The sequence below is a fragment of the Mus musculus genome, chromosome 1, assembly GCF_000001635.26.
Source record: "Mus musculus strain C57BL/6J chromosome 1, GRCm38.p6 C57BL/6J".
Taxonomy (NCBI): domain Eukaryota; kingdom Metazoa; phylum Chordata; class Mammalia; order Rodentia; family Muridae; genus Mus; species Mus musculus.
The window spans coordinates 75,448,999-75,474,544 of NC_000067.6; the positions used below are offsets into that span (position 1 = coordinate 75,448,999).

Sequence of the window (25,546 nt, forward strand, 5' to 3'; positions counted from 1 at the left end):
CATGCATGGCTAGGACCAGGTGTGTGGGTGGATGACACACTGGGGTGCCCCTCACTAGGAGCCTGACCTAGCCTTGCAGCCAGGGTGGGCCGAGCAGCGGCCTGAATCCCCTAAGGGGAGCTACGCTGATGACCCTCCCTCGGGGCCAGCCTGAGACTGCAGGGCCAGGCTGACGAAGGGGAGGGGTGGCCGTTGGACAGCGTGTGGACCTCGGGCTCTAATCCCCAGCAGCTGCCGTTTCCCTCAGATCGATTCCCTTCTCACTTTTTTTTTTCAGCTGCTGGTTCCGCGGCTTGGATCGATGGAGCCGCCTCCCCCTCCCCTCTGAGCTTCCTCTCCCTGCTGCTCATTAGCACCCCGATTAATCAGCCCCCCTCTCCTCCCAGGACAAGTGCTTCCTCTCCCCCATGAGGACTCACACTTTTACACACCCCCAGGGGCCACAAGTGGACCATTTTTGCTACCCCCAAGCGGGAGGTGCCAACGTACCCCCCTCCCGGTGAGCCAATAGGGGCTTCCACTTCCTCTCGTGATGGTAACCCATGTGTCTGATTTCCCTCCAAGATAGCAGCCTGCAAGGCAACCCTGTCTAGCTCTGCCAGAGGACAGGACATTCTGGGCACTGATTTCCTTAGCATAGTATTTCCATTGAAGCCCCCACTCACCTTCCCACCGGCTCTAATAGCTCTCCTGGGCGCTTCATTTCCTTCTACCCTGCCTCTGAGCTCTTAGCTCCCCGGCCTGGCTCATCCAGATTCCCCTCCTCTCCCCCAAGCCTTGTCATAGCAAGGGATTTGGAGACTAAAGGACTAGTAAAGTGGCTACAGACAAGTGAGCCAGGCAGGGTGGCCTCTGCTTCAGTCACAAGAATGACTGAACCTGGGATATGGGGCAAAGTCAGAAAAAGGGAACCAGGGTCCCTCCTGGAAGGGGTAGGGATGCGGTGGATGTTGAAATCAGCAGCAAGGCTCTAGGGGAGGGGAGTCTGAGTGAAGCCACAGTTGTCTCTTCATCTCTCTTGCCTGCCCTCCCCTTCCTTCCCTCCCTCATTCAAACAAGTGGCTCTCACAAGGAGTTGCTGGAAGCTGCTTTGAGTGGGGCAGTGAGATCCCTGGAAGGCTGGAGTCAGGAGTCAAGGAAGCTGGGAAGTGGGGTTGATTGACCCTTCGTGGGGTGTGGTCCAGAAGAAGTGGCAAGGAATGGGCTGAGAAGTCAGCATAGCACCATTCCCAGTTTGGCCCGAGACTAGGCTATCCGTGGCCCCCACGCTTGACTAAGGTACAGCGAGAGAGTTTCAGAAGCACCCCTGATCCTGGAATCTCCATCCTGGGCTGGGGTAGGGTGGGGCTTTTCCCTCCCTGGCCTGGCTCCTGCCTCCCGTGCCAGTGCCCGACGGTGAAACGCTGTTGACATGTCCTGAATTATTAAGCACGGGGTGGGCTCCAGAGCACATGCTGAGCGGAGCGGCTGGGGCTGCGCGGCGTGGCGGAGCAGCGCTTGCTCCCTCGCTCACTCGCTTGCTCGCAGGGACACACGCAGGGGCTGACAGCTGTGCGGGTGCTGATAAGGGAAGCCACAAGGAGACGATCGAGGAGAGAGACAAGCGGCAGCAGAGGCAGCAGCGGCAGAGGCAGCGCCGGGGCTGCGGAGCTGCTGGGAGTGGGAGTGACGCCCCCACCTCGGGCCCCCACCCTGTCCCCGTCCTCCTCCTGGTTGCCCTGAGTTTAGAAGAGCAGCCGCTGCCGCCACCACCACTCCGGAGGGCACCAGGGCTGCTGTCCAGGGAGGGACAGTAGCAGTGAGGCTCTGGCCAGTCCCAGCAGCCGGGGACAGATGCCGATCGAGATTGTGTGCAAAATCAAATTTGCTGAGGAGGATGCAAAACCCAAGGAGAAGGAGGCAGGGGATGAACAGAGCCTCCTGGGGGCTGCTCAGGGGCCAGCAGCCCCTCGGGACCTGGCCACCTTTGCCAGCACCAGCACTCTGCATGGGCTGGGCCGGGCCTGTGGCCCTGGCCCCCATGGACTGCGCAGAACCCTGTGGGCACTGGCCCTACTCACCTCACTGGCTGCCTTTCTGTACCAGGCAGCCAGCCTGGCCAGGGGCTACCTGACCCGGCCTCACCTGGTAGCCATGGACCCTGCTGCCCCAGCCCCAGTGGCGGGTTTTCCGGCTGTCACCCTCTGCAACATCAACCGCTTCCGGCACTCGGCACTCAGCGATGCTGATATCTTCCACCTGGCCAATCTGACAGGGCTGCCCCCCAAAGACCGGGACGGGCACCGTGCAGCTGGCCTTCGCTATCCAGAGCCTGACATGGTAGACATCCTCAACCGCACTGGCCACCAGCTTGCTGACATGCTCAAGAGCTGCAACTTCAGTGGGCACCACTGCTCCGCCAGCAACTTCTCTGTGGTGAGTTCTACCAGCTGGGCCACCTGAACCTGGGGTGGCCAGAAGCTAAGGTGGGGGGTGGAGGGTAGTACGTGAGGGTATCCTCAACAGGGCTTCCCTTCCTTCTGCCACCAGAGGCGGGCCTCGTGTCTCCCTCAGCTGGTGTTTCCCTCTGGCTCCTCAGTCCAGGAGCAGTGGATGCTCAGAAGGGCTTACCCCGTGGCACAGCTCCTTCTCCTCCTCTTCTGCTGCTGCTGCTGCTGCTGCTGCAGTGTTCAAGGTTCAGGGGCCAGGGCTATTCCTCGGGATGGACTCAGGGCCCTGAAGCTGGTCTTCATCCCAAGGCCAGACAGACTGAGCCCCACTTTGTTCTTGTTCTCCTTTTCTTCGGGGGCTACTGGATTCTTCTTCCCACCAAATCAAAGTGACAGGGAGAGGGTTGCTAGAGGGGAGAGGTGTCCCTGTCTAAGGAAGAACTGGAGGGGGGCGGGGGGAGAAGGGCTGCCTTCTGGGGAGCTGGCCCGGCCAGCCAGCTGGTTGGAGATGGTCTTCGTGTATCTTGGATGCCAGTCTCTTTCGTCTCTGTGTCTTTCACACACACACACACACACACACACACACACACACACACACACACTCAGCCCTTCACAGCTGTTCTCACACACCCCTCTTTCATGCTCCCCCTGGTCGGTCCTGCTTGCCAGTGCCCCCACCCCCTCTGGTCCCTGTTCCTGCTGCTCCATTGCCTGGCTCTGGCTCTCACACTGGGAATCACTCATTCCCTCTCTGTACATAACTCATCCTCAGAGCTGGCACACAGATACACACACTTAGGGACATGGTTTCCTTGCACACTCCCTGCCATGCACGCCTAGTGTCCCTGTCACTACATTCATGCACACCTGCACACCCACATATCCAGAGAGCTACTCATTCCATGCCTGTACCCAGGTTCATAGCTGCCAAGGATGGGGGTCACGCTGGGGATGTCATCCCAGCTCCTGACACCAACCTACCCCAACTTCTGCCCACCGTTCTCCAGGCAGAGACCACTAGCACCATCATCCCCGTGTATGTGAACACAAACACATGTGCCCTCAGCAGGAGTGAAGTGCCAGCCCTGCCTGCTCTCCTTGCACACCTCCCGCCATCAGGTATATGAGCGTGGGGGATGTGTCTAGGATGCTGTCAGGTTTATCACACACACTCACAAGCTATGATTCACAGTGTGCTTGAGTTTGTCCCCAGTCGATGCCTCTGTGTGTGTGTGTTCTCATCCTTGTGGCTATTGGCTGGTACATGAGCAGATGTATAGTGGCACCGAGGTGCCTGTTCACACCCAGCCACCAGCAGCAATGGGTACGTTCCTTCCTGAGAGCCTAGCTCCTCACCCATAAGCTCTTCCTCTCCCTGCCTCGGTGTTACCAGGGAACACGTATCAGCCAGGTTCCTGGCCCCACCACATCCGCAGTGTCTAGGGCCTCTTGCTTTGGCTTGTGTGGGTGGGTTTGGTGGGAGGAATTAACATAAAGAGAGGGGCAGGAGGGAAGGAAGATTGTACCAGGAGTGGAATTAGGGAATAGCAGTCTGTTGTCTAGCTAGCTACACGCTCTGACTTCTAGGAAAATAGAACACTGCTCTCCAAGACCAGAGCTAAGAGCGGTGTGATGTGTGAAGTGAGTGTGGCTCTTGGGAATCCATGGGACTCCTGCCTTGTGGCCTCACCCCTCTGTGATGGGGGTGGTGAGGAACTCAGTCTCAGCAGGTGCTGCTGGGGCAGAAATCAATGGGGTCTTTGTGTCCCTGAGTTTGTGTCTTAGCTCCAGTTGGGGTGGGCAGGAAAGGGGAAGGGCACCGATGACACAAATCAATGGAGGAGAGATGGAGGGCACTTAGAAAGTGAAGGGAAGGTGACAAAGGGTTTCTCTTAGGATAAGAGGTGTCCAGAGAATACAGGGGCAGGGATTCCCTTGATCAAAGCTTGACCAAAGTTCTTGGAATCCTGGGAGATGGATGGGGAAGAGGAAGGGCGAGGATAGCTTTCCCTAGGTCCTTTGGTATCCTGGGGGGGGGGGGGGGTACAGATACAGAGAGAGACAGGGACAGAGACAGAGAGACAGAGAGACAGAGAGACAGAGGGGAAGCTGGTGGGGCTGTGCTGTGGGGCTGTTCTAGGGACATCAGTGCAAGAGGGACAAAGCAAGCCTTGGGGGACAGAATTCCCCTTTGAGATTCCTACACCCCCATGCCCACCCTAGCCTGGACCCATAACCTCCTGCTCACACCCTGCCCCCCACCTGCTGCATATAAATTCTTCCTGGACCTAGAGTACTCGGTTGAGTCTGGGACAGTCAGGAACTGGACTGAGAGCCATGGTGTTGGTGAAGATTGAATGTGTTGCCCGGGTGAGACTGGAGGCCTCTGGTGAGGACATGAAGTCCATAACTCAGCTCTGCGGTGAGGGTGTTGGGGTTCATGATGGGGATTTGAAGGGTTTTGGTGAGGTGATGAAGATGTGAGCTGGTTGAGGTAGCACCTGCCAGGGAGTGGGCGACAGGGAAATGGCCAGTGATGGTGACAGACAAGCTTCAGTAAGGGACTATTCTGTGTTTTCTGTTGCCTTCCCTGTTTCCTCCTTCCCACTCCCCACTCTGCTGTGACCTTTCCTCCGGAATCCAAGTTAATAAATGTCACATTTTCCAGCCTATTTTTACTCTGGGTAATGTGCCCTCCCCCAGTCCCCTAAGCAGCCACTCTTGCTTCTGGTGCCACTGAGATCTCTCTCTCTCTCTCTCTCTCTCTCTCTCTCTCTCTCTCTCTCTCTCTCTCTCTCACACACACACACACACACACACACACACCACACCACACTCCCAAATATCCTTTCATTTATTCCTAGCCAGGCACTCAAAAGGCTGGTCTGTGGACCGATACACGCTAGGCTCCTTGCTAGGACCTGTGGGGGACAGCAGAGAAGGGAAGCCGTTGTCCTCAAGCCCTGTCCTCAAGATGCCTTCAGTCTCATGGTGGAAGAGGGACAGGGATCCTCAAAAGCTTAAGCAACCATGCAAGAGTTAATCAGCCATGCAAGCGATGTCATAAGGTGCCAGGATTAATTGCCAGATGAGGTGCGTAGATGGTTAGAGCCTGAGTTCAGAGAGAGAGGCCACTCTGGGCTAAAAGAGGGCTAGGGAGGCTTAAAGGATGAGGGAGACAGAGTGCAGTTTGGAGAGGAGAGAAAGAGAGTCAGGGGTTCTGAAGAAGCCTACTATGGCCTTTCCCACCCCCCACTGTCTTCCCTCGGGCCCCCAGCTCTTCTCTTCCCTTCTCTCCTCCAGTCAGCTCACAGGAGCCCTCTCCCACTCGCACCTCATACTTTCCCCCATCACTCCCTTCACCTGACACTGTAGGGGGCTCTCCCTTCCTCTTTGTTCCCACTATCCCCCAACTATGTTTCAAGCGCTGGCTCTCTTCCTCCCCCCATCATAGCTCACTCTCAGTCAGCTTGGTAGGAGGCAGTAGCTCTCTCCTAGCTCTCTCCCTAGCCTCCATGCTTGCTCGCTTGCTCCGTACAAATGCAAAGGTGGTAGGCAGCTCTAAAAGCCAAGCATCTCCTCTCCTCAGGGGACAGGACATAGGCGTGAGTTCTGGAGCTGTCTGACCGACCTGTCTGACCATGTGGACTTGTACCTCAGTTCTATTCTGTCATGTGGCCTCGAGGAAACCAAAATGCTTTTATGAACATCCATTTGTGTATTACATTGTCTCTGGGGTGGCTTTGAGGATAAGATGCCTGAGAAGAGTTTAGTACACTGCCTGACATGCACACAATGTGTACTTTGCAAGTGCCAGTTGTCAGAAATGCCACCGCAGCAGCTCTGGGCCATCTTTTATCTCACTGTCCTCAGTATCATCTGATGGCTTCTGATCCCTGCTCTGGAGCAATGCTGCTTTCTATCCTCCGGTCGTCCCTTAGACCTTTGCTGTCCATCGTGTGGTTACTGACTTCCCAAGCAAGCGCGCGCGCACACACACACACACATATATGATATATATATATATATATATATATATATATATATATATATATATATATATCAGTGCTAGGTGACAAACCTTTTGCAAAGATGGAGACATCCTTCGTCTGTATTTTCCAACAAGGTAGTCACTAGCCATGCATGGCTGTTGAGCATTTAAAATGTGATTTGGCATGTGCAACCAGTGCATGTTATCTTGGACACCATACTGGTGACTAAGGTTCAGATTGCCTGGCTGAGTCAGGGCTAGGATTACAGGGAGGACTAAACGATGGTGTTTTGTAGGGTATGACAAAGTCAAGCCGAGGCCCCAGGTTAAGCTGGGGACAGTTGGAGGCTTTGGGGTGTCCAAAGCATCATGTGAATCACACAGATACTACTTTTCCCAGAGGCAGGCATGACCTTGCTCTCTTCTCTTCCATGCCCCTGCCTGGAAAATTGAAGCAGAAAGGAGGAGGGATTCCCTTAGGAGGTAGGGGAAGGTCCCAGCTCCTCGTTGTAGCCCCCCACACACAAGATCAAGGGTACAGACAGCCCCTAGAAGGGCAGGAGGCCAAGGCTCCATGGGCACCTTACTCTCTCCATTCCCCCTTGGCTCCCAGGCTTCCCTCCCCCTCCCAGTCCTCCTTCCCCGCACGCTGGTGACTGCCGTGACTATTAATCACTAGCCCTGTTCTCTTCCTCTCTACTAATCAGGCACAATTAGACAAGGCCTCTTCCAGCTGGGCAGTCCCCCCCTGCCCTCCCCCTCCCTTCACAGCCCTCCCTATCCGATACCCAGGACAGCTCTGAGGCAATGAGGACTTGATGTAAGCCCTGAGCTACTCTGGTTGCCCTGGTGCCCAGTTTGGGGCTTTTCAGCAATCTCCTCTTTCCATTTGTCTCCTCCTTGGTCCCTGGTCTTGTCTAGCGCTGTAGATCAGCCAATATTAGCAGGCTCAATCTCTAACCCACTGCCACTGTCAATCAAAGGGGCGACTCCATCCATGCACACCTCCCAACTCCAGACCTTTCCTATAACCCTTGACTCTAGAAGCAGGGGGTGGGGGGGGGCATTTCTTCTAATGTTTGTTCAGGCCTCTTACCTTCCAGATCAACTTTATTAACTCTGCCTGAATCCCCCAGGCAGTCCTCTTCCCCTACAGTCCAATTGTGTCCTGAGGTGTGACCCTTGAGCACATTTAGTGAACATCTGGATGAAGGCTGCTCCTGCCTAGGAGGGAAAAGTTAATGAGACCATCTGTGGCAAAGGGTCGGGTCTCCACCTCAGTTCTAACCAATTGTTGCCCCCGTGAGGATGTCGGTAGTCTTCCAAGGTGTCAAAAGAAGCTCCAAATCTAGTTTATTTCAATAAAAAAGGTTCCCAGAGTTTAACCATCCTGTAGACTGCCTGCAACTTACACTGTAGAACCCAGGTGGGTAAAGCACACCTCTTGCTTTGTACTGGCTGCTGCTCCTCGAGTCCTCCTAGAGGGGGCGCTCTCGGTCTGGCCGCATTGGCAGTGAGGATGGTGGATCGGATTAAGGTAGTTTGCCTGAAAGGAAGAACAGGGAAAATCGTCACAGAGGGCTGGTCTTCAAGGGCAGTGGGGAGGGTCGTGAGAGACATGCCCCACCCGGCCCCACTCAAGAAGCCCTGTAGCCTCTTCATTAATCAGGAATCAGCCCCGAGCTGGGCTCATTATCAGCCCAGCTTCTCGCACTGCTGGAAGATGCTGATTAGCATCTGAAGAAATGGCCCCCATACGGTACCTCTCCTGGCCTCCTTCCCGAACCCCCATCCCTGCCCTTGGGTTTCCAGGAGGAACCTGCCCCCTCTTGTGGTTGAGAGCAGGGTTACGAGGTCCAGGTCAGGATTGAGGGGTAGAAAGGATCAAACCTGGAGGCAAAAGGATCCTAGAGATCTCAAAGAAAGTCCAGCCTCTAGGCTACTGGATGCAGCCCTGGACAGGGAGAGAAGTGGGGACGGAGGCTAAGGAGGAGAAAGGACAGCAACTCCCCCCATACACACACACACACACACACACACACACACACACACACACACACACTTCCTGGCTCTCCTGTATCCACAGGAGCAGCTAGGTCAAGGAGGTGGGACAGCCAGCTTCATGGGCAGTGGGGAAAAGCCCTCATCTAGGAGACTTGTTATGCGTTTTGTTGTCATTATTTTTGTGTTTGGTGGGCCATGACAGAGGCTTAGGCTCTTCAGAGCACCCTATTCCACCCCCCTGTGCAGTGGGAGGAGGCAGGAAAGCTGAGAGCCTCAGACTGAGAACAGCAAAGTTCTAATGCTGTGTGTCTTCCAGAAATGGCAGGGATGCCTTGCGTGTCTTCCCTTGGCTCCCGAGCAGGGGGCGGGGGGGGGGGGGGAGAGACTGGAGGGGGGGCGGTAGCAGGACAGAATATCCAGTCCATCCCCTAAATGTTCACGGTGCCCTTGGGACACCGCTTGGGGCTGGGGGTGGGGGGAGCAGTTCCAGAGAGATAGGCATAGGCTGCGGCAGGCGAGGCAGCAGCGAGAGTTCAGAGAGGAGCCACGGGATGATTAAGGGGAAATGGAGGATTGATTTAGGAGGAAAGATTAAAGGAGCTAAATCCGTGGCGCTTGGCTCAGCGGTGACTAAGCGTGGACAGGATAATAGCTTACAAATGTGTGAAAGGTGTAAATACCAAGCGGGGGGCGGGGGAGGCAGCTTGGCTGGCCAGGGGAGTGGGGACAAGGGACTGGACAGACCCTGGGGAGGGCTGGAGACTCCTGGGCGACTGCACAGTGGAGTAGGCTTCTCCTTAGCGGGGATGCGAGTGGAGGTTGGGATGTTAAGGGGCCGCTGGTTTCAAAAGGAGGTTTCATTTCTAGGGCAGAGCTCCCCAGACCTCGGGGTGAGTGACTTCCACATTTCACTTTAGCAGGGCTAGAGACTAAGGTCACGGGTTCAAATCTGACTCAAGTCCTTCAGTGCTGCCTCAGCACCAGGCCTTTTGGTAGTTCCCAGGCTCACTGGCCACACCCAGCTCTGGTCCAGACAGAGCTCAGTGTACACCGGTCAGCGCTGTCCCTGCTCCCGCCCCTCTAATCTCCTCCCCGGCCTCAGCGGGCGGCGGGCGGCGGGCGACAGTGTCTCCCTCCGCGGTGGAAGCCTCTGGCGCTGCTGTGTGCACGGAGGTCACTTTGCCGAGGAGCCGGAGCCGAGGGAATGCAAATGAGGCGAACCCAGGGAGGAGAGCCGAGGAGCCCGGAGGAGACAGAGGGAGGGCGCTGCTCGGTGATGGATGCCTGCCCCGCAGGCGAGGCAGCCAGCGGGAAGCGTTGCCCGTGGGTGCGGCCTTGCAGTGCGGGGCGGGCAGCTAGGCCTGTGCTGCCAAAGTGAGCCTAGTGCAGGGGGTTCCTGATAGGAGCCCACCCACTCGTCGACTAGACGGATGGATGGACACCCTCCTCTCTCTCTCTCTCTCTCTCTCTCTCTCTCTCTCTCTCTCTCTCTCTCTCTCTCTCCTACTCCAAGTCTCCCCAAGTCTTGTTGGAATTGAAAACTCCCGCCCACCAACTGTGAGTGCTAAACTCTTCAACAGCTTTGTTTGCATCAGGCGATGGGGATGCCAGGGAAAGACTTAGTTACTGATTAAAAACATTTATCGCTTGCAAAATTCTTTCTGGGGTCTAACGCTTAGGCAATGGCTGCTCGGGAACAGGTGTAACTGTTTACCTGGGTCCCGGAGTCCCTCCCTCTTCTACTTGGAAAACAACCCGAGCTCCCAATTCCATACTTCTACTTCCACAATTTCTCACATGCTCTGGCTACTGGACCTTAGCCAGCTCCTCCTTCGCATCCACCAGGGCTCTCGTGCTTACGTTTGAACCAACACTACCGCCATTTCCAGACCCACCTTAGGGAAGAAGGCTCCTGGAAAAGTACGTGGGTGGCACTGGGCACGGAGAACTGGGCGCTAAGAACACGTGGTCCATCCGATTTTCTTCCTGGGGAGTGGGCCAGCCAGCTTACTCAAAAGAGGCTATCCCTCTCCCTCCAACCGGAAGCAAACTCCTGTTGCAGCCGCAGCAGCTGCCTTGGCTGGGCTCTCCAGCACAGCATGGAGCACAGCCAGTAGTATCTATTTGTGTGATTGTTACGTTTGTGTTCTGTTCCTTCTTGTAGACCTGGCACTTTGAGTATGCCTGGCACATGGTGTAGGTGCTCAGGGTTTTAAATGAACTCATGCCTCCACATCCCACAGCAAACTCGTTGAGGAAGACTGTTTTGTTCTGGGATGTATCCCCTGTGTCAGACACAGTGCCTGAAACATTGTAAAGGTGTAAGGAATACTGCTTGACACATGGGCTATCCCAACACCCACCATTCTCTGCTCTGCTACAGCCTGTGACCTTGGCAGCGTCTTACCCTCTCTGTGCCTCCACTATCTCACCTGTGAAATGGGACAATAAGGATAGCTTCTATCTGGGGCTGGCGAGATGGCTCAGCGGGTAAGAACACTGACTGCTCTTCTGAAGGTCCTGAGTTCAAATCCCAGCAACCACATGGTGGCTCACAACTACCCATAATGAGATATGATGCCCTCCTCTGATGTGTCTGAAGACAGCTACAGTGTACTTACATATAATAATAAATCTTTTGGCGGGAGGGAGCAGGGACAGAGCGAGCGAGGCCAATCAGAGTGAGCAGAGGTCCTAAAATTCAATTCCCAACAACCACATGAAGGCTCACAACCATCTGTACAGCTACAGTGTACTCATATACATAAAATAAATAAATAGATAAATAAATCTTTAAAAAAAGAATAGCTTCTATCATTTCTTCCTCCAGCATTAAAGAGTTCATCTATGTAAAGTACTCACATTCCTGCTTGATTCAGAGCAAACATTCAGAAAATTGCTATTGCTGTTGCTAAAGTGTTATGTAGTTATCTCCTTTCTCATGACAACTTCGAAGGGTACCTGATTCTATTCCCATTTCACAGATGAAAAATGGAGGATCAAAGAGGTCTGAATCACACAGACCTCGATAAAAACAAGTCCTGGAGGTAAGCCAGGCTGAGCTTTCCATCTGCTGGGAGAGCCACATCTCAGAGCCTGTGAGCTGTGCTCTGAAAGAGCTCCGTGCTGATCACCCGCCAAGGGCAGATATCTTTAGGAAGAGGCAGGATACCGTGTGAAAATCGACGTGCTGTGCTATGCTGTGCTGTGCTGTGCTGTGCTGTGCTGTGCTGTGCTGTGCTGTGCTGTGCTGAGCTGTGCTGTGCTGTGCTGTGCTGTGTGTGCTGTGCTGTGTGTGCTGTGCTGTGTGTGCTGTGCTGTGTGTGCTGTGCTATGCTGTGCTGTGCTATGTGTGTTGTGCTGTGCTATGTGTGCTGTGCTGTGTGTGCTGTGCTGTGCTGTGCTGTGCTGTGTGTGCTGTGCTATGCTGTGCTGTGCTGTGCTGTGCTGTGCTGTGCTATGTGTGTTGTGCTGTGCTATGTGTGCTGTGTGTGCTGTGCTGTGCTGTGCTGTGCTGTGTGTGCTGTGCTGTGTGTGCTGTGCTGTGCTGTGCTGTGCTGTGCTGTGCTGAGCTGTGCTGTGCTGTGCTGTGCTGTGCTGTGCTGTGCTGTGCTGTGCTGTGTGTGCTGTGCTGAGCTGTGCTGTGCTGTGCTGTGCTGTGCTGTGCTGTGCTGTGTGTGCTGTGCTGTGCTGTGCTGTGCTGTGCTATGTGTGCTTTGCTGTGCTATGTGTGTTGTGCTGTGCTATGTGTGCTGTGTGTGCTGTGCTGTGTGTGCTGTGCTGTGCTGTGCTGTGCTGTGTGTGCTGTGCTATGCTGTGCTGTGCTGTGCTGTGCTATGTGTGTTGTGCTGTGCTATGTGTGCTGTGTGTGCTGTGCTGTGCTGTGCTGTGCTGTGCTGTGCTGTGCTGTACTGTGCTTTGCTGTGCTGAGCTGTGCTGTGCTGGGCTGTGCTGTGCTGTGCTGTGCTGTGCTGTGCTGTGTGTGCTGTGCTGTGTGTGCTATGCTGTGCTGTGCTGTGCTGTGCTGTACTGTGCTTTGCTGTGCTGAGCTGTGCTGTGCTGGGCTGTGCTGTGCTGTGCTGTGCTATGTGTGCTGTGCTGTGTTATGTGTGTTGTGCTGTGCTATGTGTGCTGTGTGTGCTGTGTGTTCTGTGCTGTGCTGTGCTGAGCTGTGCTGTGCTGTGCTGTACTGTGCTTTGCTGTGCTGAGCTGTGCTGTGCTGGGCTGTGCTGGGCTGTGCTGGGCTGTGCTGTGCTGTGTGTGCTGTGCTGTGTGTGCTATGCTGTGCTGTGTGTGCTGTGTGTGCTGTGCTGTGTGTGCTGTGCTGTGCTTTGCTGTGCTGAGCTGTGCTGTGCTGTGCTGTGCTGTGCTGTGCTGTGCTGTGCTGTGCTGTGTGTGATGTGCTGAGCTGTGCTGTGCTGTGCTGTGCTGTGCTGTGCTGTGCTGAGCTGTGCTGTGCTGTGCTGTGCTGTGCTGTGCTGAGCTGTGCTGTGCTGTGCTGTGCTGTGCTTTGCTGTGCTGTGTGTGCTGTGCTGTGCTGTGCTGTGCTGTGCTATGTGTGCTGTGCTGTGCTGTGCTGTGCTGTGCTGTGCTGTGCTGTGCTGTGCTGTGCTGTGCTGTGCTATGTGTGCTGTGCTGTGCTGTGCTGAACTGTGCTATGCTGTGCTGTGCTGTGCTGAGCTGTGCTGTGCTGTGTGTGCTGTGCTGTGTGTGCTGTGCTGTGCTGTGCTGAGCTGTGCTGTGCTGTGCTGTGCTGTGCTGTGCTATGTGTGTTGTGCTGTGCTATGTGTGCTGTGTGTGCTATGTGTGCTATGTGTGCTGTGCTGTGTGTGCTGTGCTGTGCTGTGTGTGCTGTGCTATGCTGTGCTGTGCTGTGCTTTGCTATGTTGTGCTGTGCTGTGCTGTGCTATGTGTGTTGTGCTGTGCTGTGCTGGGCTGTGCTGTGCTGTGCTGAGCTGTGCTGTGCTGTGCTGTGCTGTGCTGTGCTGTGCTGTGTGTGCTGTGCTGTGCTGTGCTATGTGTGCTGTGTGTGCTGTGTGTGCTATGTGTGCTGTGCTGTGTGTGCTGTGCTGTGCTATGTGTGCTGTGTGTGCTGTGTGTGCTGTGTGTGCTTTGTGTGCTGTGCTGTGTGTGCTGTGCTGTGCTGTGTGTGCTGTGCTGTGCTATGTGTGCTGTGTGTGCTGTGTGTGCTATGCTGTGCTGTGTGTGCTGTGCTGTGCTGTGCTGTGCTGTGCTGTGCTGTGCTGTGCTGTGCTGTGCTGTGTGTGCTGTGTGTGCTGTGCTGTGCTGTGTGTGCTGTGCTGTGTGTGCTGTGCAGTGTTGTTCTGGATGCTCTCTTCCCTAGGTCAGCCCCTGCTCCCCTGCTGAGTGCCCGCCTGCTGTGGCAGGGAGGCCATACATCACTCTGGAGTTTATCTCTGATCTGCAGTCCTAACCTGAGGGGGAGGAATTGCTGTTGCCTTTTGTGGAGGAACAAACCAAGGCCTAAAGAGACTGTCAGGCACCCAGCTCTTGATGTAGTGTCTCAGGCTGTTTATTAAGATTGGTGGAAGAGGCAGGATTTGAACACTGCTTTGTCAGGCTCCAAACTCTGTCCCTTCTCCTATGTTCTGTGGCTTTTATTCCAGCATCTCAGACTGATGCTGGGGAGTCATGGATATGATCTCACTTTACAAATGTTTGCTGACTTAAGGGGAGCTCACTATGTTGCTCTAAATTCCAGGGCTGAAGCAATCCTCCTGCCTTGGACTCCTAAGTATCTGGGACTACAGGTGCTTGCTTTGGGGCTTGCTACTCTTTTTTTTTCCCTTCAAGACTTACAACTACCCCCAGAAGCAAGTCAGGTGGAAATTTTCTAGAAGATTCCATTTGACAGAAGAAAAAAAAAAAAACTGAGGCCCAGAAACATCAAAAACATCACTAATGCAGGTTACAGGCAGCTAGACTTAGTGTCTACTGACTCCCAGGGAGGGGACAAAATTAGTAAAGAATTCTGACACTGGCTGGGGAGGCAGGATGGGTTGTGACGCGGAATCTTATTATTTGTGTGCTCTTGGATGGGGAGCTGAGATCTCACAGGTTTTTGATTTAGCCGTTGTACAATGGGGCATGGGGTTGGGGGTTGGTCTGCATGACCCCAAGCTTCTGACCAACACAGATATCCAAGAAATTAGTGCTGAGTTTCTTCCTCTGCCCCTGGAGAGGTGAGAGGGGGGATGCAACCTGGGTCACCCTTGAGTAAACTCATGGCTTAGGAGCGCTCCCACCTTAGATGCTAGTCATGGCTGGATGAAGATGAATCCAACGCCTTCTATTGGTATACAGTGGATTTCAGGGTACTGCGGGGTGAAGGGGAGTCCATTCCGGGGCACCTAAGAAGGAGGTATAGGGGTGGACCTCACAGAGTAGGGCAGAGGGATAAAGGAGAGGGGCTCCCATCCACAGAGAAGTAGCTAGGCGGGAGGTACTGGGGTCTTGGCAGAAGCTGGGTGCCCAGAAGGCAGTGGAGATAAAGCCCAAGCTGCAGATTAGCTGTGGGATTAGCTGCCTGGTCCTTGCTGCTTCTGGCTGCTTCTTATCTCCCAGAGGCCCAGGGCCTTCTCCCACATAGCTGAGCCCTGGCCCTACTAATTGGCTATTAACCCTGTGGGCTCTGTGTCTATAGGGAGGAAGAAGAGCTAGGGAGGGCTGGGGGTGAGGTGGGGGTAGGGGAGCCAGCAGCCAGGCAGGGAGAGCTATCTTGGGAAATGGGAACTGTGGATGGATGGAGCTCAGAGGGCTGAGAGAGAAGCCATCGCTCAGGAAAGCAAGCTCTGGACAGATCTCTCCCAGCTCCTGATCATTGTCTCGGGCAGATGGGGAGGGAGAGGGAACAGGGAGGACATCGGGGCAACCTTGGGCCTATAGTAAAATCTAGGAGAAAGACAAGATGTAGAAACTGAATACTTACATGGAAGATGGACAGAGAGGAAAGCAAATAGGATGGAGGTACGGGGGACAAGGGACAAAGAAAGCAGACAGCATCTAGGCTTTGGGAGAGAAAGGGATGCAGATTGATAAACAGGCTAGCCAAGGGCTAGGAGCAGAGAAACTGAGTCTGGAGGCATAACTGGTTGGGCATCCAGAAAATGTAGACCCAGGGATCTACAGAAGCAGTCAGGAGACAGACCTAGAACAGGAAACAAGCAGTGATTCAGGCCAGCGCTGCAGGGAGAGATAGAGTTGGAGAAGAACCAGTCAAGGGCTGGCTAAAGGAAGCTGGCAGAGGGTCCTAGGGTGGCCGTTCACCTTCAGCTCAAGGAAGTTCTAAAGTCACATGCTCCAGCGAGGGCAGGTAGCACGGGATCAGAAGCTGAGATAGAGAGAAGGTGTTAGGGCTATGATAGGATCAAGGCCCCATGGGCAGAGCTTAGAAGCTGAGGTTATCTGGAGATGACCCTGCCACCATCAGAACACGTCTTGGTTCTCTATGATTGGGCCTCTAGGCTCCCAACTCTTGTATACACATCCTTCCAGGGGAGGGAGGAGTGGACAGCCAGTGGGACCTTGTGGCTGAACAGTCGTGCCGTCTCCATGGAAGAAGCTCTGGGCTGTGCTGCCACCAGAATTGTACCACTTAGGAGCCGGTGGCTGGCTCCACCATCACTGCCTGGGCCAAAGACTGTCTCCAGGGCAACGACCTGCTCTTCTCAGCAGTGGGGCCTGACCCAAGCTGTGCAGGTGGCCCAGTCCTGCCAGTCTGGCCTGTCCAGTCTCCATAGAGTGTCCTTTGGACCTGGGCTACTTTCACTCACTGTCTATGTCACGCATTGTCCCTTCTCCAGTATACTTCACCTGCACATTTGCCAGGTAATCAACTCCCAAGTCAGGGCTAAGTTCCACCCTGTAGGGGGCTCGCACTGCCCAATAGCATGTGTCTGTGTGCACACACTGAAACATAACATACATCTACAGTGCAGTTCCACCAAGGGCTAGGAGCCTCCAACCATCTTTCATCCACTGAGCCCGCAGCAGGTATCTCGTAAGTCCTGATTATGCTGTATACAGCGTTCCACCCTGTCCAAATCTCTGCAGCTCTTCGCTCGCTGTGCACGCTTAGCCACTTTCCCTTTCTGAGCATCAATCACTTCATCCGTCCCAGGGGGCAACAGTGATCACCTCATGGGGCTTGTGTGAAAGGGTTCAAGGAGAAGATCTATCAAAGGCACTTCTCAAAGGGCCCGAGACACGTACTCATGTGTGAAATTCTAAAAGGAAAGAAGAAAGAAAGAAGGAGAGAGAGAGAGAGAGAGAGAAAAAGACAGAAAGAAAGAAAGAAAGAAAGAAAGAAAGAAAGAAAGAAAGAAAGAAAGAAAGAAAGAAAGAAGGAAAGAAAGAAAGGAAGGAAGAAAGAAAGATTTGACCTGGGACAAAAAAGAGGATGTCTGATGATGCCTTTCTCCTGTTCTCTGCCCCTTGTTCTGCTAAGCAGGAAGTAGGACTCGAGGCTTCAGGGAGTTGAAAACTTGTGAGTGAGGCTAAGCTTTGGAGGCCGTGGCAGACACAGTCATGTGAGCAACACAAACCCGGGGTTCCCTCACGTCGCTTGGGCCTCATTTAGCCTCTCAACTCAAGCATGCACTCCAAACAGGCTGAGTTGGCAGGAATGGATTCCAGCATCTTCTCGGCCTGAAACAGGAGGATGTTGGGCACTCACTTGTATGTTTCCTGTATCTGCCTTTCCCACACCGCTAGAGATCCAGGAGGTTTGCATCCCGTGTACTTCAGGTTCCTCTCTCTCCAGGCATGTCTTGAGAGCCCGTGACTAGGCCCAAGCTGTCTTGCTTGACTCTGGTTTGGCCTCTAGTTATTCTCAGTTTCAGCACCAGACATGGAACCTAGGACTTCCCCAACATAGGCAATCCCTCCACCTCTGAGCTAGACCCATGACCCTCTACTTTCTGAGACAGGTTCACTAAGTGGCTAGAGCTAACCTTGAACTCAGTTTGCAGCCCAGACAGGCCATGAATTCTAGTCCTCTTGCATTGGTCCAGAGCTTCTGGGATTACAGGCTTGTGCCACCATGCCTTCCTTGTTCATCTAGAACTTTCTACTTACTGTGCAGTCCACAGATCAGCAGATTTGTAAAAAAAGCAGAATTTCATTCTCAGGAGTCCGTCTACTTCCATGTATTAAACCAGAACCAGCACGTTACAAAGGGGATCTGGGTACAAATTGGCATTTGAGGAGCACCGATCTTGGAGACCTCTGCAAACTGGTCCAGTTCTCTGAGCTTCTGTCTCCTCGTCTATGGAATGAGGATAGTAATACTGCCCTTGGGGGCAGTTGTGATGATTCCATTAGACTGAGCACCCGGCCTAACATGCTCTAAGATGTCTGTGATGCCCACTCCTGCTCTCAGGGACATGCAGTGATGGAGGGTACAGGCGGAGATGGGGTTGGGATGAGACTAGAACCCAGAAGCTGTGAAGGACTGGTGAGGAAGGGAAAGACAAATGACCTTGGGAGGATGGGGCTGAAGAATGGAGCTGAAGGGAAAGAGGAACCAAGGAAAGAAGTTCCAGTGTGAGGCACAGTCCGTCTTTTTCCATCCTGAGGCAGAAGCTGGGTAGGTTTGGGTTGGAAGGATGCTAACAATGAATGATGGGAGTATCGGGGAGCTTAGCCTTCCACTCTGAAGCTGTGCGGCTTCATTAGAGTCACCTCACCTCTCTGAGCTCAGTTTCCTTCTCTGGAACCAAGGTCGTCAAACACACCTGAAGTCAGAGGCACCGGGTGGATGACACAGCGTAGCAGTGGATGTTTTCATGTTTTGTAAATGTCAAGGTGCCTGCTATGCGTATTTTGTTGTTGTTTCAGAAATCAGTTTGGGTAAAGGCTGTACTGGGGAGGAGGTGTGTGTGTGTAGAAGAAAGGTTGGTGAAGCTGCAAGTAACCAACTCACCAGAGGAGGGAGGACAGAACCTTACCCTCAAAGTGTCCCTGGTGTTCCCCTTAGGTTGCTTCAGAACTCCATGTCCCAGTCCCACCCTCTGCTCAGCCTCTGGCTCTCACTTTCCCGCTGCAGCCAAGTCTAAGGAGATCTTTTCCCTCCAAGTCACTTCAGGTTCCTTTCCCAGCTTTTACAGTGTGAACACGTTGCCAAGAAAAGGGGTGGGGATAATGTTGGAGCTCACGGACCCCTCGCTGGCTCTGCCTGTGATGGGTTTGACCCAGGGCCACATCCCTGTGGGGTGAGTTGGGAGGGGTGGAGGAGCAACGACTAGAATCCGCCTCTTTCTTTCTCAGTAGCTCTCCCACTCCAGCTGTTCAGTGACTCCAGGCAGTCACGAAAATCCCCAGTCCGGGCCCGTGCCTTCATCTTTGGGACACCAGCGCCATCTGGTGTCCTTTGGAGAGAATGCTGGTCGTGGAGACATGAGCCGGGCTTTAGATAGTAAAGGTTTATAAGGTGTCCCCACGATGGGACAAATGCATGGAACAACATTCAGGCCCCCTGCTTCTGTACAGCTTGCTCTCCAGTGGGGGACGTGGGCAATGGGCAGTAAAATGGGTAGATGAGCGGAGGAGCAAGGTCTGAGGCTTACAGGGGAAGCAGGACAGCTGGCTCTGCCGCTCCCAGAGACGGAGCAACAACTAAGGCCAGAGGTGAACACAAGGATTGGATGTTTGAGTCACAGAGTCAGGAGTGGAAAGGGAGGGAGGAAGAGGGCCAGGGCCACACTGAAGGGCGACTTTAACGCTAAGGAAAGTGTCTGACTTTATTCTCTAGGAAACGAGAAGCTGTCACTGTTTAGTTTCACTTAAAAATAACTTTTGTTGGGGCTGGAAGGATGGCTCTGTTGATGAAGGACTTGCTGTGTAAGAAATAGGACTCTGCTTTCCAACATCCATGTAAAAATCTGTGCACTGGGGAGAGAGAGAGAGAGAGAGAGAGAGAGAGAGAGAGAGAGAGAGAGAGAGATCCCAGTGCTAGGGAGGCAGAGATGAGAGCATCCTTAGAGCTCACTGGCCAGCCAGCCTAGCCAAACGGATGATCTCCATGTTCAGTGGAAGGTTCTGTCTCCAAAAGTAACGGAGAGAATGATTGAGGGAGATACTGGGCATTAATCTCTGGCCTCCCCCGCATGTAAACACGCACACATGCACAAAGAATAAAATAAGCTTTATTGTGTATACTTGAGTTTTACAACATGATGTGTGCACTACAGAGACTAGAATCTGGCAGGGGACTTGGTTGGTTTGAGTGTTTTGACTGCTGTGTGGAAAACAGAGGAAAGGAATGGATGAAGGGAGCCCGAGGAGGTAGACCATTTTAGAATTGTTTTGGGAGTGGGGGAGATGCAGACTTTAAGGATCCTTACTCAAAAGACCCTAAGTAGCAATAGGAGGACCCTTTACTCAGGAAAGGGAGAGCAGGATTGATAGGATAGCAAGAGTTCTGAGCCTGGTGTGGTGGTGAATCTCTGTACTCCCAGCTCTTGGGTGGTTAAAGCAGGAGGATTGGGAATTCAAGGCCGGCTACACAGGGAGTTCTTGTAGCTACACAGTGTAGCAAATCTTGGGCAGGGGAATTTCTGGGTTACTGCAAGGCCCTGGGGAGGAGCAGATCCAATCTCAACTACACAGTAAAAACCTGCCAAAAAAATATTAAGAGTTCTGTGTCTGCTGTGTTCTTTCTCCCTCCAGGTCTATACTCGCTATGGGAAGTGTTACACCTTTAATGCAGATCCTCAGAGTTCACTGCCCAGTAGGGCAGGCGGCATGGGTAGTGGCCTGGAGATCATGCTAGACATCCAGCAGGAGGAATACCTACCCATATGGAGGGAGACAAGTATGCAGGCGGGAAGGGGATAAGGGCCAGCTCAGGGATGGGGCCTGGGCTCGGCTCTACCCCTGAAGGGGGGTCTGAAGCCTCTCATCTCTGCTGTGCAGACGAGACGTCATTCGAGGCAGGGATCCGGGTGCAGATCCACAGCCAGGAGGAGCCGCCCTACATCCACCAGCTGGGGTTTGGCGTGTCCCCAGGCTTCCAGACTTTTGTGTCCTGCCAGGAACAGCGGGTGAGCATCCCCAGCTAGGCCTAGGCTGGGCACAGGGCAACTCACTGCTTAAAGGGATGCTGGCCACATCTGCCTGGCAGATACTCAGTCTGCCAGCCCCATGGCCCTGGCTGGGGCTATTGACACTGGAGGACTGGCCCTGATGGACACGCTTGGCCTTGACCTTGTCATGCCCCATCTCTGCAGCTAACTTATCTGCCCCAGCCTTGGGGCAACTGCCGGGCGGAAAGCGAGCTCAGGGAGCCTGAGCTTCAGGGCTACTCAGCCTATAGTGTGTCTGCCTGCCGACTGCGCTGTGAGAAGGAGGCCGTGCTTCAGCGCTGCCACTGCCGGATGGTGCACATGCCAGGTGGGCACCTCCAGCCAGTCTTTGGTGCCACTCTTCTGAGCTCCCGAACTTCCAGGAGGCAGAGATGCATGCGTACCACATGTACACGCATCTACACGCATGAGCGTGTGCTCATGTGTATGTCTGGATACTTACACATGGGTTCGTATACTTGGGAGCGCATAGATGTGCATGCTTGCGTGCATGCTAATATATATTCGTGGGTATGTGTTTTGGGGCTGTGTGCATGACCCGAAGACTGTAACATGATTGTGTAAGCAAATGTGCAATTACCTGCATATGTGTATGTATGCATTTTTACTGTTTTTATGCGTGTGTGTGTGTATATACATTGAACTGTTATGCATATGTGTAAACATGCATACATGTAGATGTCTACACAGGTGTGTGGTGAGGGAGAAGGGAAAGGACTGTAGATCTCAGAACTGTTCTTCTCTCCTTTCAGGCAACGAGACCATCTGCCCACCAAATATCTACATTGAATGTGCCGACCACACACTGGGTGTGTGCTGCCTTCCCTTTCCCTGCCTCTCATCATTCCTCACCCCTCTGTGTGCTCATCTCCTGTGTCTTATCACTTCTCCTTCCAGTCTGTCCTGGAGAGGTCTTGCTGAAGTTGAGCTCTGTTCATATCTCAGAGGGAGGTGGGGGTGGGTCCTAATGGCTTCTATAGCTTCAGATACTCGGTAAGTGATGGCAGACCATGGAGATGCTACAGAAAACCAGGACTGGGAGTGGAGCCCATCTCTGTTCTCCCAGTCAACATTCTCTCTTCTCTCCTCCGCAACTCCCTACCCCTGCCTCTTACTCAGAGGAAGTAAAATGACTTCTCCCTGAGCCCTAGGAAAAATACATTGCTGGATGTCAGTATGGGTAAAATGAACTCCATCTTTCCATGGTTCTCCTGAGCTGCAGCTCATCCACCACCCGCCATCCATCCATCCACCCATCCATCCACATGCTTAACTGTTGATTGATTGATTGACTCTCTAGACTTACTCAACTTGTTCTGGGTATTGAGATTAAGGGTCCAAGAGCCCTGACCATGAACACTTACTAAGGACAGATGCTATCACAGCACAATAGTTCTTGAATAGGGGTATCTCATGGGTGTTATAAGGCCCTGGGGAGGGGCATGTAGCCCTAGTCTAGAAGGGTAGGGAAGATTCTACATGAAAAGCTACTTACACATTAGTCAAGGTTTGAAGGGTTCTATATAGAAGAGATAGCATGTCCCATGTCCCAGAGACCTTGTGGCTAGAGAAAGCTTGCTTTGTCTAGGGTACCCAAAGGTCAGTAGAGCTGGAGGCAGAGGTCAAGGGAGGGAGCAGAGTATGGAAGAGGGAGGTTCTTGGAAGCCAACATAGACTTAAGGCAAGGTAAAAAGGCGAGTGAGATAGTGAGCAGAGCAGATAGTTTGAAGCAGGGCACCAGAACTCACTGCAGAAATCTAGATTTGATGGGCCACTGGGGATGCATTTGAAATGCTGAGGTAGCCAACTAGCACACCAGGCTCTCCTCTATACCCCAATAACACCTGCACCTGTGAAGTGTGTGACTGAAGAGCATTAAACAAAGGAACAGATGTATCAGCTAGATAAAAGAGCCACAGGTGTAGTGAGAGTCCACAGAACAGGTGACACTCTCAGGCCTGAAGGTATGAAGGGGCATCATGAAACGAGAGAGAGAGAGAGAGAGAGAGAGAGAGAGAGAGAGAGAGAGAGAGAAGGAGGAAGAGGAGGAAGAGGAGGAGGAGGGGAGGAAGGAAGGAAGGAAGGAAGGAAGGAAGGAAGGAAGGAAGGAAGGAAGGAAGGAAGGAAGGAAGGAGAGAGAAAGGAGGGAAATGGAGAGCAAACATGAGCTCTTACCTGAGGCTGTCTGAGAGCAGTGTGGCACAGAAGAATGCAACCCCTATCTGTAGCCTGATAACTGGAGAAACTGGGAAAGAAGTGCACACGGATCCCTGTCCTCCAACTCCCTCTGACCTGCCTGACCACAGGGACCAGCCCCTGGGGTATAAGACAAGGGGAGAGTGAAATGGGGGACCAAAAGGGCAAGCAGAGACATCCTAGCTTATCAAGTGTGTGGATTCTGCCCACCCACTTATCCATCCATTCACCCATCCTCCCTCCCAGCCATCCCAGCATCCTTTCCCTAATTCATTGCTTGTGTGTCTGAGATCCCATGTTGACTAATTCTTCCTTCTGAGCCATGGGACCTCCTTGTCCCAGGGATCTGAGGACAGAGGGAGAGATGTGTAGGTGTAGATGCAGTTGTCATGGGTCATTTAAAGTTGGTCTGAGGGGGACCTCAATCAGCATGCTCTAGAAGGTGAATGATCTGGCCTTCTAAATGGACATGCCAACTCAGGATAGCCTCTGTGCCTGTCCCCATAGTCACTGTGCCTGTGGGCCATTCTCCCTACTGCAACTGGTGCCTTTGTGTTGCAGACTCCCTTGGTGGGGGCTCCGAGGGCCCATGCTTCTGCCCTACACCCTGCAACCTGACTCGTTACGGCAAAGAGATCTCCATGGTCAAGATCCCCAACAGGGGCTCAGCCAGATACCTGGCAAGGAAGTACAACCGCAATGAGACCTATATAAGGTAAGCCATGCCCGCAGACGAGCTTTGTGGAGAGAGCCCTTCCGCAGGCCTGGGGCACAGAAGAGGCTGGGAAGGAGCTGCCCTCTTTGTGTATATTGGGTCTCCTGCCCGGAGTGCCATTCATTATCTAAGTTTCACCCAGAAAAGCCCTTCCCAGTCCAAGTCTGAGCGGCCACAGCTTCGTGTATCCCTGCCATTGCACAGATCCCACTTATATGACACCATTTACCAAACCATGAACCTAACAGCTGGACCTAGCTCCCTCTGGGAGCCTGAGGTTGCCAGCTTCACAGCACAGTCTTCAATGATGATAGCTTGACTGGGGATGGCTTTGCCAGCATCCAGACCAGCAGCCCCACACAGGTGTCATTTCATGTCTCCCAGGGAGAACTTCTTGGTCCTGGATGTCTTTTTCGAAGCCCTAACTTCTGAAGCCATGGAACAGCAAGCCGCCTATGGCCTGTCAGCCCTGCTGGGTAAGCCCTGACCCTGGCTCCACGCATGTGTGGATCAGCCCAGCTTGTTACTACTGACCCTTCCCTCTTTCTCCTCAGGGGACCTTGGGGGACAGATGGGCCTGTTCATTGGGGCTAGCATCCTCACCTTGCTGGAGATCCTTGACTACATCTATGAGGTAAGACAAGGCAGAGAGAGTGGTGCAGGCCCTTGGACTCAGGGTTCTAGAAGTGCCTGAGGGCCTGGGTCTGAAGAGGCTGGATTGAGGAATGGGGAGCCCTACTGGTGCCTTGGTAGGCAACAAGTCCTATAAGTGAGGCCTCTTCAACCCCCCACCTTGACCTGCAAGGTCTCCTGGGATCGGCTCAAGAGGGTGTGGCGACGGCCCAAGACCCCACTGCGGACATCCACCGGGGGCATCTCCACTCTGGGGCTGCAGGAGCTGAAGGAACAGGTGGGTGGCCTCTCCACACCCCCCCCCTGGCAACCTGGAAGATCACCCTCTCCCCATAGCCACTTCCTGAAAGTTCCTAAGACACCCCAGGGGAGAAGGCAAAGGTACTGTTGTTGAGGTTTGAGTACACAACTTGACCATTGTCCCATCTGTCACCTTTTCATTTTACAGAGTCCCTGTCCAAGCCGGGGCCGTGCTGAGGGTGGGGGGGCTAGCAGCCTGCTTCCCAACCATCACCACCCTCACGGCCCCCCAGGAAGCCTCTTTGAAGACTTTGCTTGCTAGAACAGTGCTGTGTGGGGAAAGTACCCATGAAACTGGGCCTCTACGCTGACCCCACACATCTCCTATTCCTGGGACAGAAGGTCTGGGGCAGCCCAGGGCTAAGGGAAGGGGTGGTGCTCACTGAGAGGCCAGGACTAGGGTCCTGCTCTCCCTGACCCAGGCTCAGCTGCCTTGCACAAGGGTCCTTCTTGTCTATACTCCCTGCTCCCAGGCAGGTATCCAGGAAGGGCTGGAGACCAGACTAGAGGTCCCTGAGGAGGGGAGGGAGGAAGAGGGGGGGAAGGTGGAACCCTGGCAGAGCCCCTCTGTACATTTGTATATAGTTAGGGACTGGGTGGGGGTGGGACACAGACATAGAAGGGTGGGACTGCAGGGGAGGGTGACACAGGACAGTCAGGGTCCTAGCCCTAATGGCAGAAGGCAAGTCCTTGGGACCCAGGCATGCTGGGCTGGTTCTCTTTCCCTCTTTCCAGGCCCAGCTCCCTCTTGGCAGGGGGAGTGGGCGGCCCAGCAGGCCTGGCCCAGCTCCCAGTTCCCCCTGTACCAGCCCCACCACAAGTTCCCTTCATGGGGAGTGGGTGGAAAGACCTTTCAGACCTTGGCTGAGCATAGGGGGAGGGGGAGGGGGAGCGGCCTTCTCAGGCCTTGCTCCCTAGAGATTGGTTTTATAAAGTGCTGGTGAAATTGGGAATAAAGAGGCACAAAGAATTCTGTGTCTGTTTCTCTGTGTGTGTGTGAGAGAGAGGTGGGGGGAGAGGGAGAGGGACAGAGAGAGGGAGAGGGAGAGCATCCACATGAACTTGCTGGAGGCTGGGCATCTATCTGACTTGATCCCTGTAACAGGAAAAGAAGGCTCCAGACCCAGGGTTCCTCCATCCTTAGGGGTCGGTCCTCCCATGCCTACCTTGCCAA

The 25,546-nt window shown here is 53.7% G+C and overlaps 1 protein-coding gene and 1 long non-coding RNA gene across 4 annotated transcripts; one reads left to right on the top strand and one right to left on the bottom strand.

Annotated features, from left to right (window-relative positions):
* The first annotated feature begins 1,511 nt into the window (after positions 1 to 1,511).
* Positions 1,512 to 25,342, top strand: Asic4 (acid-sensing (proton-gated) ion channel family member 4). Its single transcript, NM_183022.3, has 10 exons — positions 1,512 to 2,415; positions 20,113 to 20,257; positions 20,359 to 20,486; positions 20,673 to 20,835; positions 21,281 to 21,337; positions 23,286 to 23,439; positions 23,824 to 23,915; positions 23,994 to 24,073; positions 24,245 to 24,349; positions 24,521 to 25,342. The coding sequence occupies exons 1-10, from the start codon at positions 1,834 to 1,836 to the stop codon at positions 24,632 to 24,634; spliced, it is 1,620 nt and encodes a 539-aa protein (NP_898843.1). The 5' UTR covers positions 1,512 to 1,833; the 3' UTR covers positions 24,635 to 25,342.
* On the bottom strand, positions 6,523 to 10,524 carry Gm32506. Of its 3 annotated transcripts, none has more exons than XR_865554.3 (4): positions 10,320 to 10,524; positions 7,862 to 7,966; positions 7,517 to 7,644; positions 6,523 to 6,861 (listed from the first exon to the last, which is right to left on the bottom strand). It is a non-coding gene; the product is annotated as a predicted gene, 32506 (long non-coding RNA). The 3 variants fall into 3 exon arrangements; XR_373549.3 differs by having other exon boundaries at positions 7,833 to 7,966; XR_373550.3 differs by lacking the exon at positions 10,320 to 10,524 and adding an exon at positions 8,311 to 8,580 and having other exon boundaries at positions 7,833 to 7,966.
* Positions 25,343 to 25,546: the final 204 nt, after the last annotated feature.

What these genes read in the sequence shown, in the direction of transcription:
- Asic4 (NM_183022.3), top strand. Translation starts at nt 1,834, where the DNA reads ATGCCGATCGAGATTGTGTGCAAAATCAAATTTGCTGAGGAGGATGCA. An exon ending in TGTCCTGCCAGGAACAGCGG is followed by an intron (nt 20,487 to 20,672) that starts GTGAGCATCCCC and finishes CCATCTCTGCAG; the next exon opens with CTAACTTATCTGCCCCAGCC. An exon ending in ATGTGCCGACCACACACTGG is followed by an intron (nt 21,338 to 23,285) that starts GTGTGTGCTGCC and finishes TTTGTGTTGCAG; the next exon opens with ACTCCCTTGGTGGGGGCTCC.